General features: G+C 44.4%; 1 protein-coding gene across 1 annotated transcript in view; it reads left to right on the top strand.

Moving 5' to 3' along the window:
• Nucleotides 1-17,274, top strand: part of LOC137433066 (ankyrin-3) — a 482,046-nt gene that overhangs the window by 383,374 nt on the left and 81,398 nt on the right. Inside the window, exons 24-28 of the mRNA XM_078784014.1 lie at nt 390-495; nt 3,001-3,113; nt 5,116-5,340; nt 5,706-5,804; nt 14,702-14,856. Coding sequence (XP_078640140.1) covers nt 390-495; nt 3,001-3,113; nt 5,116-5,340; nt 5,706-5,804; nt 14,702-14,856 — 698 coding nt within the window. The remainder of the gene's footprint in view (nt 1-389; nt 496-3,000; nt 3,114-5,115; nt 5,341-5,705; nt 5,805-14,701; nt 14,857-17,274) is intronic.

Below are 17,274 nucleotides of genomic sequence, written 5' to 3'. Positions count from 1 at the left end.
TGTGTGTGTGTGTGTGTGTATATGTGAATGAGTGTGTGTGTATGTGGATGTGTGTGTGTGTGTGTGTGTGTGTGTGTGTGTGTGTGTGTGTGTGTGTGTGTGTGTGTGTGTGTGTTGGATTGGATTCCAACACACACACAAATATTGTCATTCGATCTTTCCTGTCATTTCATTCTGCAAGATCACATGATTCCCTTTATTTTGCAAGATCGCATGATCACTGTGTCTGTTTTATATATTTGTGCATGCCTGTGTATGTCACGGTATGCATACGCACATGCATGTGTTACGTCATGCTTCACAATGCACCCTCCATATGCATTTGCTCCTCCTGTGCACGAGCATCACCTCGGTCTCACACCATCCCACACCTTGCACATTGCATACAGCCTCCGTTCCTTCGGTTCTGACAAGACATTCACGCCGAGCCGGGGTTCGCTGCTCAAGGATACCGCAGCGCCAGAGGGAGTAGTATCTCCATCCAGCGGAGCGCAGGTGAGCTAATGGAGAGACTCATTTTATTGAAACGGGAGGTGTTCCGTGAGGTAGTAGTAATATCACGAATGGTGGTGGTGGTGGTGGAGCCCCATATAATACTCTTGATAGAGCATCGGAGTTTTTACAACACTGTGAGAATATTTCCATGGTGAAGAAGCAATCCTGGACAGGTCTTCACTCTGTCATGAGGTGTGGAAATTTCTGCTGACCATGCATTTAATGAAACCCATATCAATGAAGGAATTGCAATAAGGCATTACACATTCCACCACCAAACCGCTCAATAAATCGTTTTTGCAGTTATACATACGGTAATAACGAAAGTTACGTTTCATTTGGGTCTTCTGTGATCTTAATTCGGACTTTCACGATCACATTTTGAAGGTCCACAAGGATTTGATAAACTCTGTCATACAGTCACATGAAAAAGTAAGTACACCCCATGTAAAGTTTTGACTTTTTCAACATTTTTCAACATACAGCTATTTGATCTCATTTCAACAATATGAATGAATGAATGAATGAATGATCGTTTTAAGGCCATTTTCCCCGCTAGAGCAGGGGTTAGCCTTGTGGGCCCCATGACAATCATGGTTCCCTGTTTGAGGCAATGTTTTTATGGCCGGATGCCCTTCCTGACGCCAACCCTTAGTCGCCTCTTATGATGCACATTTCAACAATATTGATAGATAAAGGTGATATACAACAACAACACAACAACATGCATTTTAAGGCCATTTTCCCTGCTAGAGCAGGGGTTACCCAGATAAAGGTGATATAATATAACAAATATCATGAAACATTTACATTTTGTAGTCCACTGTATGAATTAAATAAACATAAATGCAAATTTCGCATGTGGAAAAAGTAAGTACACCCTTGGCTCTAATAGGTGGTATTGTCCCCTTTGGCAGAAACAACCTCAAGTAGGCGTTTCTTATAACTGTCTATCAGTCTCTGTCATCGACTGGGAGAATTTTTGCCCACTCCTCCATGCAGAATTCTTTCAGCTGTGCGATGTTTGAGGGGTTTCTTGCATGCGCAGCTCGTTTCAAATCCCCCCACAACATCTCAATGGGATTTAGATCCGGGCTTTGACTTGGCCATTCCAGAACCCTCCATTTCTTTCTTTTCAGCCATTCCTTGGTGGATTTACCGGTATGTTTAGGGTCATTGTCATGTTGCAAGGTCCACCTTCGGTTGAGCTTCAACTTTCCAACAGATGGCCTCACATTATCCTCAAGCACCCTCTGGTACAATGAAGAATTCATAGTGGATTCTATGATGGTGAGCTGGCCAGGCCCTGATGCAGCAAAGCTGCCCCAAACCATAATATTTCCACCACCATGCTTTACAGTTGGTATCAGGTTCTTGTGGTCAAATGCTGTCTTTGGTTTTCGCCAAACATGTCTTCTGGTACTGTGGCCAAATAGCTCTACCTTTGACTCATCTGTCCAGAGCACATTGTTCCAGAAGTGCTGTCTTTGCCTGGTTGTTCATTGGCAAACTTGAGTCTTGCCCTGATGTTCTTTCTGGACAGCAAAGGTTTCCTCCTGGCACACCTCCCATGTAGATCAAATTTGTGCAGCCTCTTTCTAATGGTAGACTCGTGAACTTTGACATCAACAGTGGCAAGAGCTACCTGTAGGTCCCGTGATGACATTCTGGGGTTCTTCGAGACTTCTTTCAGCATCTTGCGGTTTGCTCTCGGGCTGAACTTGCTGGGGCGGCCTGGCCTGAACAAGTTGGCAGTTGTTTGGAATCTTCTCCACGTGTAGATGATCTTCCGGACAGTCGAATGATTGATTTCAAATTGTTTGGAGATCTTTTTAAATCCCTTCCCAGACTCGTAGGCATCTATAACCTTCTTTCTGAAGGCCTCAGAGAGCTCTTTTGATCTCGGCATGGTGACGCCGCATACTTCAACAACAAAGAGCAAACTAAATGTCTGAGGTTTAATTAAGACAGGTTCCTCCAAGATCCTCTCCAATGATGTTCTAATCATTTGCACCTGAGGTGGTGCACCTGATTCTAATTTTAGGTATTTGAAGTAGTGATAAATGTAGTGGTGTACTTACTTTTTCCACATGCGAAATTTGCATTTATGTTTATTTAAATTATACAATGGACTACAAAATGTAAATGTTTCATGATATTTGTTATATTATATCACCTTTATCTATGAATATTGTTGAAATGAAGATCAAATAGCTGTTTGTTGAAATATGTTGAAAAAGTCAAAACTTTACATGGGGTGTACTTACTTTTTCACGTGACTGTACATATATATATATATACATCCAGCTCTTCCATCACTAACAATGACGTTTTTTTGCCACTTTCTTACAAGTAATCCTTTTTCTGTCATCAAATGGACAATCGAGCAGATACAACGGAGTCACTTTGGGAGACTTCACATTGGAGCAGTGTCACAATGTGATTCTGGAGAATGTATCATATTCAAAGTGTCAAGTTGATTTGTGTTTTGTATCACTTCAATAGTCTTGTCAGCTCTCTGTTCCACGGGATCTTGACCGAGCGACATCATTACGCCGCAGCTGGTCTCCTGGACAACTAGACAATACGGCACTACAGAGGAACCCATTGCAGTCAGGGTACGGTACTCTTTTTAGAGTTCGTTAACTCCCGCCCAGGATGGACCAAGGTTATATTTTCACCCGTTTCTTATTACTCGGCCAAAAAATGTTTTTTGGACAAGTATGTTGATCACTTTCGTTTGTGTGTTTGTGTGTGTGTGTGTGTGTGTGTGTGTGTGTGTGTGTGTGTGTGTATATTTGTGTGTGTGTGTTTATATGTGTGTGTGTGTTTATGTGTGTGTGTGTTTATGTGTGTGTGTGTTTATGTGTGCGTGTGTTTATGTGTGTGTGTGTTTATGTGTGTGTGTGTTTATGTGTGTTTGTGTTTGTGTGCGTGTGTATGTGTGTGTTTGCCTGTCCGCTTACTTATACTTGCCTACAAGTCACAATTTTAAACTCATCTTCACGAAATGTCACCAAATGGTAGTTGGTGATCTGACAGAATCCTATTTATTTTTGAGGTCAAGAGGTCAACATAGGCCAAATTTCTAAAATCCCCAATTTTCATCCGATTGACTTGAAATTTGAAGAGGATTTGCATATCTGGCCACTGAATTCAACCACCAAGTATCTTTAAGATTCCACATTGGCCAAAAGTCAGCAACCTTTTCAAATTTCTAAAATGCTCAATTTTCATCCGATTGACTTGAAATTTGAAGAGGATTTGCATATCTGGCCACTGAATTCAACCACCAAGTATCTTTAAGATTCCACATTGGCCAAAAGTCAGCAACCTTTTCAAATTTCTAAAATGCTCAATTTTCATCCGATTGACTTGAAATTTGAAGAGGATTTGCATATCTGGCCACTGAATTCAACCACCAAGTATCTTTAAGATTCCACATTGGCCAAAAGTCAGCAACCTTTTCAAATTTCTAAAATGCTCAATTTTCATCCGATTGACTTGAAATTTGAAGAGGATTTGCATATCTGGCCACTGAATTCAACCACCAAGTATCTTTAAGATTCCACATTGGCCAAAAGTCAGCAACCTTTTCAAATTTCTAAAATCCCCAATTTTCATCCGATTGACTTGAAATTTGAAGAGGATTTGCATATCTGGCCACTGAATTCAACCACCAAGTATCTTTAAGATTCCACATTGGCCAAAAGTCAGCAACCTTTTCAAATTTCTAAAATGCTCAATTTTCATCCGATTGACTTGAAATTTGAAGAGGATTTACATATCAGCGAACTGAATTCAAACAACAACTATTTTTGAGATCAACATAGGTCACAAGGTTAACATAGGCTAAAGGTCAACCACTTTTTTCGAATTTCTAAAATCCTCAATTTTCACCCGATTGACTTGAAATTTGAATGGGATTTGCATATCAGATCACTGAATTGTACCACGAATTATTTTTGTGGTCAAAAGGATGCTTTACTGAGTGCCATTCTACTTTGTTCTGTTTTGCTAAGTGTCGCTCTATATGTGATTACTTGTGTGATTGTGGTACTATGAGTGATTGTTCATTTGTCTGTCTGTCTGTTTGTGAAAAAGATTTCTGAAAAGGTTGTGGACGGATTCGGACGAAATTTGGCAGGGAGTTAGTGTTTGTCACAAGGACAAAATTATTAGATTGTGGTGAAGATCCAGATTCGGATCCGGCTACTCGAATTTTTTTAGTGATTCTTCACGGCCAAAAACGATACATAGCAGGATATCTCAAAAAGTTGTTGGACGAAACTTGTTGGAGAGGTTGTTTGTGTGACAAGGAAGAATCGATTAAATTTTGGTGAAGATCCGGATCCAGCTCGTATAATTTTTAAAGTGATTCTTCACTATTGAGTGATATGGCCAATCAGGTGGAAGTTTGCTCGCCACTGCGTGACGTTATAGTTTTCAACTGTTTTAATAATGAATGCAGTGATGATGAAACATTCAATAGTTCCTTTTTATTTCGCAGATTTAGTGATAAAGCCAACCTTTCAGATAAAAAGTTGATGTTCTTCAATTGATTTTCTTTGATGATAGGGATTCATTTGGATGTCTTATTTTCTCCCAACGATCATGAAGCTTCCTTGTGAGCTTTATGGTGGATGCTCGAGGAGGCTCCATGCGTGGATCACGACATCCCGGTCTGCGCATTCTCGTACCACCACAGACATGCTCGGAGCCGACACGTATAACCTGTCGCCTGGTGCGCCGGCAACGGCTTGCCATACCTCCTCCCATGGTGGATGGTGAGGGTCTTGCCAGTCGGTCAGTAGAGGTTGGACCTGCTGGTGCACAGTTTTTAGGGTGAGATTCTGTTGGCCATGTGTGATGGTATTGTATATTTGCCACAACAGTTTCATTGCAGCAATTTAACATTTCGTATCTGGCAGCCATTACATTCTTCACTTTTTGTTTTTTTTTTGGGAATGATGCCTATAGATCTGGGAAACAAAGTGTTTATTTGTTTTTATTGGCTTGTTTCAATGAAGATTTTGTATTGCTCCATCACATCTATTGATGGTATCACACACTCTTTCTCCCACTGATCTCCCATTCCTCCTCTTCCTCCACTGCTGCTTTTGGATTGACGCCGTCCCTCCTAATCTCCAATCCCCACCAATTTCCCAACTTCCTCCACAACCTCACCCTCTTCTTTGCTGCCTGTTCAGTAAGCTACACCTGCCCAGAACCCCTCCCTCTCTCAATGAAGGCGAGAGCTTGGTTAGCCGTCTGCTTCAGCTTGGCCCGGAGGGCACCAACTTCCTGGGGTAGGCCGCTATTGCCTGTCCTCTCCATTTTTCCCTCACCCCCCATAAAGGGAAGGGTGCTGGATGATTCTCCGTATCATGAGCCACTCGTGCTGGAGGCTGCCTGTCCCGCTGCGTTCCAATGTGGTCTGCTCGCTTGGCTTTTGGTGCTTTCTTGGCAGTTGACTTCAGTTGCACTTTTTTTCATTTGTTTTATACCTTTTTATTTGTTCCATTAATACTTTGCTTTCTGTTCATTTTCAGCATTATCTTACATATCCATGATTCGTGTTTGCCTGTTTCGCTGTTTCTACCACTATTCCAAATCCATTTACTAGTTTTAAGCTGCAGCTTTCTTACTTGGACTAAACTCATGCTAAAACAAATATGAGTCATTGGTGGTAGGTTGGATGAACGTAGGGCGTAGGGCAGCACCCTAATGAACGTAGGGCAGCAACGAGGGCTGGAAAGGGTGGAAATGCGAATGGTTCGATGGATGTGCAGTATCGTTGAGAGAGAGGAAGACAAATGATGAATTGCGAAAGATGATGGGAATATTGCCTGTGATTGATGCTGTGAAGAGGAACAGGTTGAGATGGTTTGGTCATGTATTGAGGAAGGATGAAAGTGACTGGTTGAGAAGAGTGATGGAAGTTAATGTAGAAGGAAGTAGAGGACGGGGAAGACCGAGAAAGACTTGGCTAAAGATGGTGGAAGAAGAAATGCGGGCAAGGGGGTTAACAAGGAGAGATGCAGAAAATAGGGCAAAATGGAGAAGATTGTCATGGGGACCGCAAGGCTAACCCCCGCTCTAGCAGGGAACATGGCCTTAAAATGCATGTTGTGTTGTTGTTGGTGGTAGGTTGGAGAAGGCCTTGTTTTATTTGTCATGACTGCTCAGTGGAAATTTCTGCACCATGTGACTGACTATCCAGGATATAGCTATGGCAACATTGAAATGCCCACGAATTATCCTGAGCCTACTGCAATGTTCTGTTAATAATATGGACTTCTATAACTATATATATATACACTACATGGCCAAAAGTATGCGGACACCCCTTCTCATTAGTGGATTCGGCTGTTTCAGCCACACCCATTGTTGACAGGTATATATGAAATCAAGCACACAGCCATGCAATCTCCACAGACAAACATTGGCAGTAGAGTGGGCCGTACTGAAGAGCTCAGTGACTTTCAACATGGCACAGTCATAGGATGCCACCTTTCCAACAAGTCAGTTCTTCAAATTTCTGCCCTGCTAGAGCTGCCCCGGTCAACTGTAAGTGCTGTTATTGTGAAGTGGAAACGTCGAGGAGCAACAACAGCTCAGCCGCGAAGTGGTAGGCCACACATGCTCACAGAATCGGACCGCCGAGTGCTTCAGCGCATAGTGCATAAAAATTGTCTGTCCTCGGTTGCAACACTCACTACTGAGTTTCAAACTGCCTCTGGAAGCAACGTCAGCACAACAACTGTTCGTCGGGAGCTTCATGAAATGGGTTTCCATGGCCGAGCAGCCGCACACAAGCCTAAGTTTCAAACTTAGCTTTCAAACTTTCAAACAAAGCCATGCGCAATGCCAAGCGTCGGCTGGAGTGGTGTAAAGCTCACCGCCATTGGACTCTGGAAATGCGTTCTCTGGTGTGATGAATCATGCTTCATCATCCGGCAGTCCGACGGACGAATCTGGGTTTGGCGGATGCCAGGAGTACACTACCTGCCCGAATGCATAGTGCCAACTGTAAAGTTTGGTGGAGGAGAAATAATGGTCTGGGGCTGTTTTTCATGGTTTGGGCTTGGCCCCTTCGTTCCAGTGAAGGCAAATCTTAATGCTTTGTGGCAACAGTTTGGGGAAGCCCCTTTCCTGTTTCAGCATGACAATGCTCCCGTGCACAATGCAAAGTCCATACAGAAATGGTTTGTCGAGATCAGTGTGGAGGAACTTGACTGGCTTGCACAGAGTCCTTACCTCAACCACATTGAACACCTTTGGGATGAATTGGGACTCTTGACTGCAAGCTGGGCCTAAACGCCCAATGTCAGTGCCCGACCTCACTAATGCTCTTTTGGCTGAATGTAAGCAAATTCCCGCAGCAATCTTCCAACATCTTGTGGAAAGCCTTTCCAGAAGAATGGAGGCTGTGATAGCAGCAAAAGGGGGACCAACTCCATATTAATGCCATGATTTTGGAATGGCATTTGGCCAATTTGCATTGGTGTCTCCACACACCAGTCACCGTTTCCTCCAGCTTCCTTGCAGCCTCATGGGTCGCTGGAAGTCTCACCCCATGGCGTCCAACAGACCCCACCACCGACGGACTCCAATTTCCAGACACCACTGGCTGCCAGGGGTAATCACTGCAGAGAGGGGCCGCAGTCATCGCTCCTCCAGAGCTTGATCCGTACCTGCGGACGCACACACCTTCCCCACCCACAAAATCCACAAAACACATTTCCTCCCCCTCTGCCATTCAATTCTCCACCACATATTTTCTTGCAAAGATGGTACCAAAAAGATGTTTCCAACAGTTGCTGCCATGGCCTGCTTTCATGTGAAATCCCCAATTCACAGTTCACCATCACATTTCAAAAGCACATTTCCATAATCACCACTCATAACTCCATTTCCATCTCCATCCTCTCGACCACACAAAAACCCAACATCACCTGCACCGTCCACATCCCCCAGGCAACAAAACTGCAGCCCCCAGTGCCCCACCCACACTTGACAACGCCAAGGTCTAGCAGACAGCCATGCTCCACCAGGAGACTCACCCACAAGACATGGTCCGCACACCTCGGACACCTATAGCACCACGTTGACCCCCAGACTACCCAACTACATACCCACAAACCCGCGTCCCAAATATTGGCACAGTCGCCCCCATAACCAGTTGAAGGCTGTGTCCTGCTAGTCTATCAATTTTCATCCCAGCCTCCAACACTCTGGTCTAACACACCTGGATCAATAATGGTGCCACTGTACAGTGTCCACCATGCATCACAAAATTCACCCTTAAATTTACATCTAACCCTCAGATTACCCATGTCAAATATTTTTCACAATTCAATAATCTCACCAAAGAAGGATGCTTCTCCATACACATGCCAGCCGAGCATGGCCCATATGTTCGGCTCGTTACAAGCGCCCGATTAATCAATCCATGGCTCGCTTCCCAAGCCGAGAGTTCACAAATCATAACTGAACATCTCTGGAAGATCATTCTCACCCTATCATGTTCCACAGATGCCCCAATGGTTGTCCTGTGGGCTATAAACCATTCCTGTCCATGCGGTTAGACCCGCATCCATAGACCAGCACAGCATGGCAGGTCACCACATGCTGGCTGTTCCAGAGTCTCAGGGAGAGGTTGTCAGGCTACCTGCCTGCGCCTGGGCGGTCACAACATCAGGCCCATGTTGGCCATCCGTGATGCCTCCACGAAGGCGCGACCCACAACACCTCCCCCTAGTGGTCCTCATAATACGCCATCCAGGCCTGAGAAACCACCTCGGACCTCCTGGAGGTATTAACCCCCACCAGGGTCCCGTGACCCTGCCGGCCCGAGACACCCGCTCGGGCGGCGCCCTGATGGACAAGGGACGCCACACTCCACCAGACCCCCCCATGGGGCCCAGGTCGTACCATGACACCCATGGTCGGACCCCACGTCCAAATCTCGCCAGCACAGCCCCCCAGCTGGCTGGCATGAACCCATTTTGAAAGGGGCACATTTTCCCCGAGACCATCCCCAATGACCTCTCCTGGTCCGAATTCCACAGCCCGGGGACCAACTCCCACCATGGCTGATCCAAATCCAATTCCCATTTCCATTTACTTTAAAATTTCCTTTTAAAAATTTTCGCCTCGTGTGTCCAACCACCGCAGCTGCAGTTAATGACCCCTGCAGCTGTTCCAAATTTCCTACAGGGACCAGTTCTTCTGAGGCTCTTTCTCCCGACTCTTTAATATCCAATTCCAGCTCGGAGCCAAAACACTCCCCCTGCTGTGTATCCACTTCAGGAACCTCTGGTGCCCAATCATGGTTTGTGGTGAGGGTCCCCTCGGTCACCTCAACCTCCTCCTTGGACCGACTCACCTCAACCCCCAAGCTCCCTTGGACCTGGTCAACGTCCTCCCCGATGGTACTGTCACAGGTATTCAGCCGCTCCTGTCCAAATTCATTCACATCATCATCACTAATCAATTCTGGCCGCCACATGCCTTCATCAATAAATACCCGGTCCGGTCCGTTACACGGACCCCCAATATTGTTACCCCTTTTTGCTCTGCACAACCACCCTGGTGCAGCAAAAATTCAAATTCATCCCCCTGCTGATGAATTGTGACATCCACTCGGCCCCGATAACCTTCCAGGCCTTCTTTCATCAAACATTCCCCATTTAAATTTGCACACTCCCCATTTACCTCTAGACACTCCCCATTCACCTCTAAACGCACCCCATGTGGATCATTCTTTTGTTCTTTCTTTATTTCATTTGTTTGTTCTCTTTGGGTTTTCGTTTCTTTAATCTGGGCATCCCTTTGTTCACTACGGGTATCCGTTTTATCAATTGTCCCATCTATTATGTTTCCAATCGTTCATAATGGGGATCCATTTTGTAACTCAATCCCCTCATTTCTCCCATTAATCCCCTAAATAAATGAGCCAGGCCCTGGTCGGATATCGCGGCCGCTCCATCTATTTCCCGCTCTGGGACAGGGGTGGTTCCATCTCTACCCTCCACATCCCCTATATTTGGTCCACTTCCAAAGCCTTCAGCATCTTCACTCCGCCCTCCATAGCACTTAACCCCTCCATCCGCTGAGAGGTGGTCGTTTCCCCGCGTGCGTATTTATTTTTTACCTCAGTAATCGATTTAAATTTAGCGACGCACTGCTCGCATCTCGCACACCCAATCGACTATACCAATTTACCTTTAATACCTCGGACTAAAAAATATTTTTTACTTCCGAATGCCGAGCGCAATGTACGCTCGACGGTGTCAATTTCAACACCCACGGACACAAGAGTGACCGCTAGGTTCGAATCCCACTCCTGACACCACTTGTCGTGTGACTGCTCTCAGTTAAGACCGTGAGTAAGCCACGGATGCCAAATCGAGCGTTAACTTCGAGGCGACGATCAAATACGGATTTTATATCTACGCGTGGGGTGAAGATAGAAGAAGAAGAAGCGGGAAGCTTTTACCTGTCGGTCCCGCACGGCAGCTCCGAGCAGTCTTCAACCCTGCAAAGTAACTCAATGAAAACGGCTTTTATGTACAAAAATAAACAAGTCTTTATTGCCATGGATGCTGATAATACAAAATAAAACGTGCCGGTTACTAACTAATGTTTCTAAAATGGAGTGCTCTCCCACACCAGACGTCTAAAACACACAAGGGAGAATATATAAAAATAAAGGGGGTCGTGCGTGCGTGTGTGTGTGGGCTTATCTCAATTGGATGGTGTGTCAGGGATCGCCAGGCTCGAGCACGTTGTCCGGACGCGGCTCTGGTATTGGTGGGAGGAAGGCTGCCTGGTCGTTGGCACGAACCAGGCCTCGACGTGCCCTTTTTCGCGTGCTGCTAGGCCAGCATATGCTGCAGCGGCAAGCCTCGCTTGTACGCTCGTCGCTCGCACGTGAACACATGGGACGAGAATCGTCAGCGCTCCACTGTCTGTCCACCGTCCGTCGTCGCCCAACATGCAAGTGTCCAGGGTCAAGAACGCAAGGGAAGTCCAGGGCAAGAGGGATCCAAAACGAGAAGAAGGTCCAAACGAGAAAGCAAAATGCCAGCCACCGAGTCCTTTTATCGCTCGTCTCGTGACATCACCGGCACTTTTCACCAATGGCCGCGTCACTTCTCTCTCATGCCATCGGCCGGTGGCCAATCAGTATGTCGCTTCTTTCTCCCTTCCTTCCACCAATCCGAGGGAAGCTTCTTGACCCGTCCTTGGCCAATCACTACTCCTTTCTTATTCTGCCAATCGGCGGCCTTCATCCTGCCTCGTGTCTTCCTTCCACCAATCAGTGGCCAGCTTCTTGCCCCTACCTTGACCAATCACGAGTCCTTCTGGGCGTGGCTCTCAGCCTGCCTGAGTGATGAGTGTTGCTATGCAAATCGGTGATGTAGCTGGCTGCGGTTCTATCGGCAGCGCCCCGAACTCGCTTCCGGTGAGTTTTTTTGTGCGGAATTTAAGTAGTTTGTGTGGTGTAACTAATGGGCCTGCCTAGTGTCTATGTGCGTTGCCATACGGGACAATGGATAGATCACAGGTCTCACGAACAGGGGAATTAGCATAATCCCTACTCTAGTTAGCACAAGGATCATCCTTGTATGATCACAAAGATAAACTTAATCCGACATCCGGGCTAGACAGATCGAGATGGTTCTTCTTCTTCATGACAGTACCTACGCAGATATACCTAATCTATACATCACTCTACCCCAAAATTCATAACAATATATCAGGAGAACCTTCAGAGAATGAAAGGTTGGTCTTCATCCGAGTATGGTGTGTCACAAGAACGTTCAGAGAATGAAAGGTTGGTCTCCATCCGAGTATGGCATGTCAGGAGGACCTTCTTAGCTGCTCCTTAGAAATGGTTTAGTACTTTAATCCTCAGATATTTTGTCAATTTTGACTTCGTATTTATATGTGCAAGAAGGTCTTTGATGCTCTTCTTAACTTGCATGCCATCATTTACATGATAATGAATCAAATTTGTTTTCATTGTTCTCTTCTCACACGTTGCCTCCTTTCGTGATTCTGATGCATACTGATCGAAGAGTACTCTGACGTCATCGTACGCATAACTCGTGATTGCTGCAGTGTCAAAAATCTCTCAGCAAAGTGCCTTGCATTTGTCATGTCAGGTGTCCTGATCATGTTACGCATGCACACGGAGTGTATCAGCAGGAGAGATCGGGTGTTGTTCTCTTCCACTTCCGCAACATCACTGGGTAGCTCCAATTCCATAATTGATGAAAAAAACCTTGGTTTGCCCAGGCTGCAAAACCATGGATCCGTGTGCATTAAAATTAGATGGAGGTGTAACGTTGAATTCATATTGATCAATTGCCTCGTGGAGATCGACCGCTGACCCACTTTTGGAAATGGTTAGTCATCTTACAAGCAATTGTCTTTTTTTTTCTTTTTTTCTTTTTTTTTTGTATACAAGATCGAGGCTCATGGAAGAGCTAACATTAATCACAAAAAGACAAACTGACACATACACCATAAGATAAAGGGAGCGGGAGACAAGATGGGGAGAGAAGAGGAAGCACACAAGTACAACATTTGAGAGCAGGGACATCAGGAGATCTGTGGAAGGTGGAGGGCTTGAGGGGAGGAGGCATGGGAAGGGGGGGGGGGGGCGAGAGAGGTATTTTCTTATTTGATACTTACAAATTTGCCATAGTTTGATAGTTACATTTTCAAATTTTCCAAATTTTGTTAGTTACACTTTTGTCTTGAAAACAGCACCCACATCTTTGAATAACGATATTTGTTCATTTTCCGTGGTGCCCAAAAGTCCACTGTTTTGTCCACCATTCTTTCCGAAACTAATTTCTTTACAGCTTTCTTCCACAAATCATTACGATTAAGAACGTCACATTTTATTGTATGGGGAGGGGAGGGGGGGGGGGGGTGGGGACATAACAAAAGTGATCCGGTAGAATAGATCAGTATTCAGAAAAGGATTCCGTTGACTTGTGTTTGACAAGTGATTAAGCGGAGTTTGACAGCATTCGGGAACATTCTCGTGCCTTTCTGGCCTGATTGCTCATGATGTCGTGAAGATGCCTTTCTGCTTTTTCACCAGCAGCATAACCTTTGAATTCTTCCCCCATTCTACATAAGACAGGTGCCATCATGAAGTATTTCTCCATGACTTGCTCGTTCCGTGGTATGCCGATGAATCCTCCTTTTCTCTTCGTTTCCTTGTGTTCTTGCTCAATATCTTGGTCGGCACTAATTGCGGTAAATGGAATCTCATTCTTTGTGATAACGAAATTTCCCTCATCTACAAATTGCCAGGTTTCTGGGTCAGTGGTCTGCATTTTTAGCATATCAGACATGTAATGAGGGCCCAGACTTGGCCCAGACGTGCACGTGTCTGTGTGTGGAGGGGAGTGGAGGGGAACTTTTGCACACAAACTGAAATTTGTTTAAGACACGTGGGACAACACACACTTCTCACAATCATCCATGTCCATTCACCCTCCCCCCAAGAAGGTGCCCTCCCCTTGTTGTCCCTCAAATATCATCCTGCAGATGAGTTTCTATTGAATTTTAGAGCTAAATGTTAAATATTCGCAAAATATAATTTTGATTTGAATTGGAAACGCACGCAAGGGAAACATAAATTACCAAATTTTGGGACCATCTTGATGACGTCATTATGTGGAGAGATATGAAATTTTTTTGGACAACAAGTTAAATTTGCTATTAAGCATCCAGGTTAACATTTAAAAGCACAAAATAACTTTTGGCAAAAATTCTAAAGTAGAAGTGATATTTTCTTACATGCTCCCTGACTTCGGGATCATGCCACCAATTAATTGTCAGTCTCATCAAATATGCATGTACTTTATTGATATCCATAGGATTTATAGTCCCAAAGGTATTCAATTATATGATTATTTGATATATGTATATTGGGAATGTAGGAGTCTGTTTTCATGGCACTTCTACTTATTTGACAAAACGATCGGATATTTTCTTAAAGTGCAGGTTGGGAGCTTTCAGATGTCTGGTAGAATTTACCAACCCAAATGGTACCCCAAGAGTCCCTCTGGCTCATGGATTATTACTTCCCATGACTTCCCCAGTAAAAACTGAAGGAAATTAATGATACTGCCATTGTATCATTGTCCCCGCTGCTTGGTTACTACCACCGCAGGCCTGTTCTCGTGGAGATCCCACACTTTGCATCTCTACGTGGACGAGAGCGGGAGCTCGTCGTGCTGCGCAGTACCGACGGGACCACGTGGCGAGAGCATCAGCAAGACTGTTCCGAAGAAGAGCTCTCTGAGATGCTGAATCGCATGGAAGAGGGTATGATTAAGTACAACGCTCAAGAAAATTCCATTGAAAAGTTCTTTTTTTCAAGTTGACTTCTTTTTAAAAGATGACCACAAAATAATCAGTGCATTGCTTTTTTAATTCTGGCATACTTTCCCATTTTTCTTCCAAATTTCGGTCAAAAAAACCCGGCTATTTGTGACACACGTATGCACTACTTTGTTCTATCCGATGGACACCTGTATCCATGTCGGATGGATTGATTTCCATCAACAACACATTTGGAAGTTCATTTTTCTTTCTTTTCTAGTCTTTGTAGGGCTTTTTAACCAGATGGTGTATTATAATAATCTAGACTGTATTATAATAATCCAGACTATATTATAATAATCCAGACTGTATTATAATAATCCAGACTGTATTATAATAATCCAGAATGTATCATTAATACAGTATTATTGTATTAATACTGTATTATTATTACAGTCTGGATTATTATAATACAGTCTGGATTAGTATAGGGTGTCAGAGTGAACTCCATTCAATGTACAATGTGCGCTGAGTGGGTTCATCAAAAATGTCGTTGTCTGAGAGGGTCATTAACCAGTGTGGCAGCTACATTCAAATGTAAGGTGTGCACAGAGGGAGATGCAGATGGAGTAAATGTTGAGTTGGATCTTGGAGACGGCGTGAAGCTGGGAGGTGTGAAAACATTTTGCTACGACATGCTGAATGGAGAAGGTGGATCAGACTCAGCAACGGTTGCTAGATAGAGTGAGATGTGCATGGAAGAAGTTTCGGGAACTGAGTGGCGTGCTGATGAGGAGGGGAGTGTCGTTGAAGCTGAAGGGAAAGGTGTATGCTGCATGTGTGAGAAGTGTTATGATTTATGGGAGCGAGACATGGGTAATGAGCGTAGAGCAGCAACGAAGGCTGGAAAGGGTGGAAATGCGAATGGTTCGGTGGATGTGCGGAGTATCGTTGAGAGAGAGGAAGACAAATGATAAATTGTGAAAGATGATGGGAATAGAGCCTATGATGGATGCTGTGAAGAGGAACAGGTTGAGATGGTTTGGTCATGTGTTGAGGAAGGATGAAAGTGACTGGTTGAGAAGAGTGGTGAAAATGAATGTAGAAGGAAGTAGAGGACGGGGAAGACCGAGAAAGACTTGGCTAAAGATGGTGGAAGACGAAATGCGGGCAAGGGGGTTTCCTGGGAAAACCACATTTCCAAGCTGGCCTCCAAAGCCAGTCGCCGACTGGGCATCCTCCATCGTGCGAAGTCCTTCCTTGGCACACCTGAGCTCCTCACCACATACAGTCTGGATTAGTATAGGGTGTCAGAGTGAACTCCATTCAATGTACAATGTGCGCTGAGTGGGTAGATAACACAGGCAGATAACTTTTTCCACATGTGAAATTTGCATTTATGTTTATTTAAATTATACAGTGGACTACAAAATGTAAATGTTTCATGATATTTGTTATATTATAACACCTTTATCGATCAATATTGTTGAAATGAAGATCAAATAGCTGTATGTTGAAATATGTTGAAAAAGTCAAAACTTTACATGGGGTGTACTTACTTTTTCACGTGACTGTATATTATAATATATATATTATATATATATATATATATATATATATATATATATATATATTATATATATATATATATATATATATATATATATATATATATATATATATATATATATATATATTGTTATGTTTGTGGGGGGTCGGCAATGATTACCTTAGTCCAGGTAGAATTGTATAGTGTGCCATGCTCCGTATGTCGCGATGAAGAAGAAGAAACCCCATGTTTCATAAGTAGGAAATTCGTTTCGCCGGGATGTCGTGTTAGCGCGTACAAGTGTCCCCATGAGAGGGGTGGGTTTATGTTAATTAGTTAGGGATAAATGGTAAATCCCCTGTACGTAACTGCCTCTGTTGTTTCCCCTTTGTTCCTTATGACATTGTAGCACACACACAAAGCCAGGCAATAGCGCATTAAAAGACACTAAATAAAAGCGAATCGGAAACAGGCCTCTGCGCACTAATGATGATGCCACCGACGTGTGGTCGCAAGAGCAGCAATGTCCGGGAGGCCACGCCCCGGAGAGCAGTGATTGGTGAGATTTGTCAAGCAAGGAAGAGAGTGACTGGCTGATAGGAGCAGGCACGGGCGGCATCGAATGGCATCAGAGCCTATGAGTACAAAGGAGTTAGGGGGCCGACATTTTCTCTCTCTGCTTCAGGATTTCATGAAGAATGCTCTCCCTGACATTTTCGCTCTTAGGTCTCTCTGCTTTGGGACTTTGATAGCGAACGGTCGCGGTTTACTATCGCTTGCGTTGGAACATTGGTGCTGTGCAGTCACGGTTGTGCTCTCGCGTGAGGACCGTCTTGACGACCACGTGTGAACATTTTATAACGCTCTTACTT

The sequence above is a fragment of the Myxine glutinosa genome, chromosome 8 (assembly GCF_964187855.1).
Source record: "Myxine glutinosa chromosome 8, kmMyxGlut1.1, whole genome shotgun sequence".
In the NCBI taxonomy this organism is placed as follows: domain Eukaryota; kingdom Metazoa; phylum Chordata; class Myxini; order Myxiniformes; family Myxinidae; genus Myxine; species Myxine glutinosa.
This window is presented reverse-complemented; position numbering and strand designations above follow the sequence as displayed.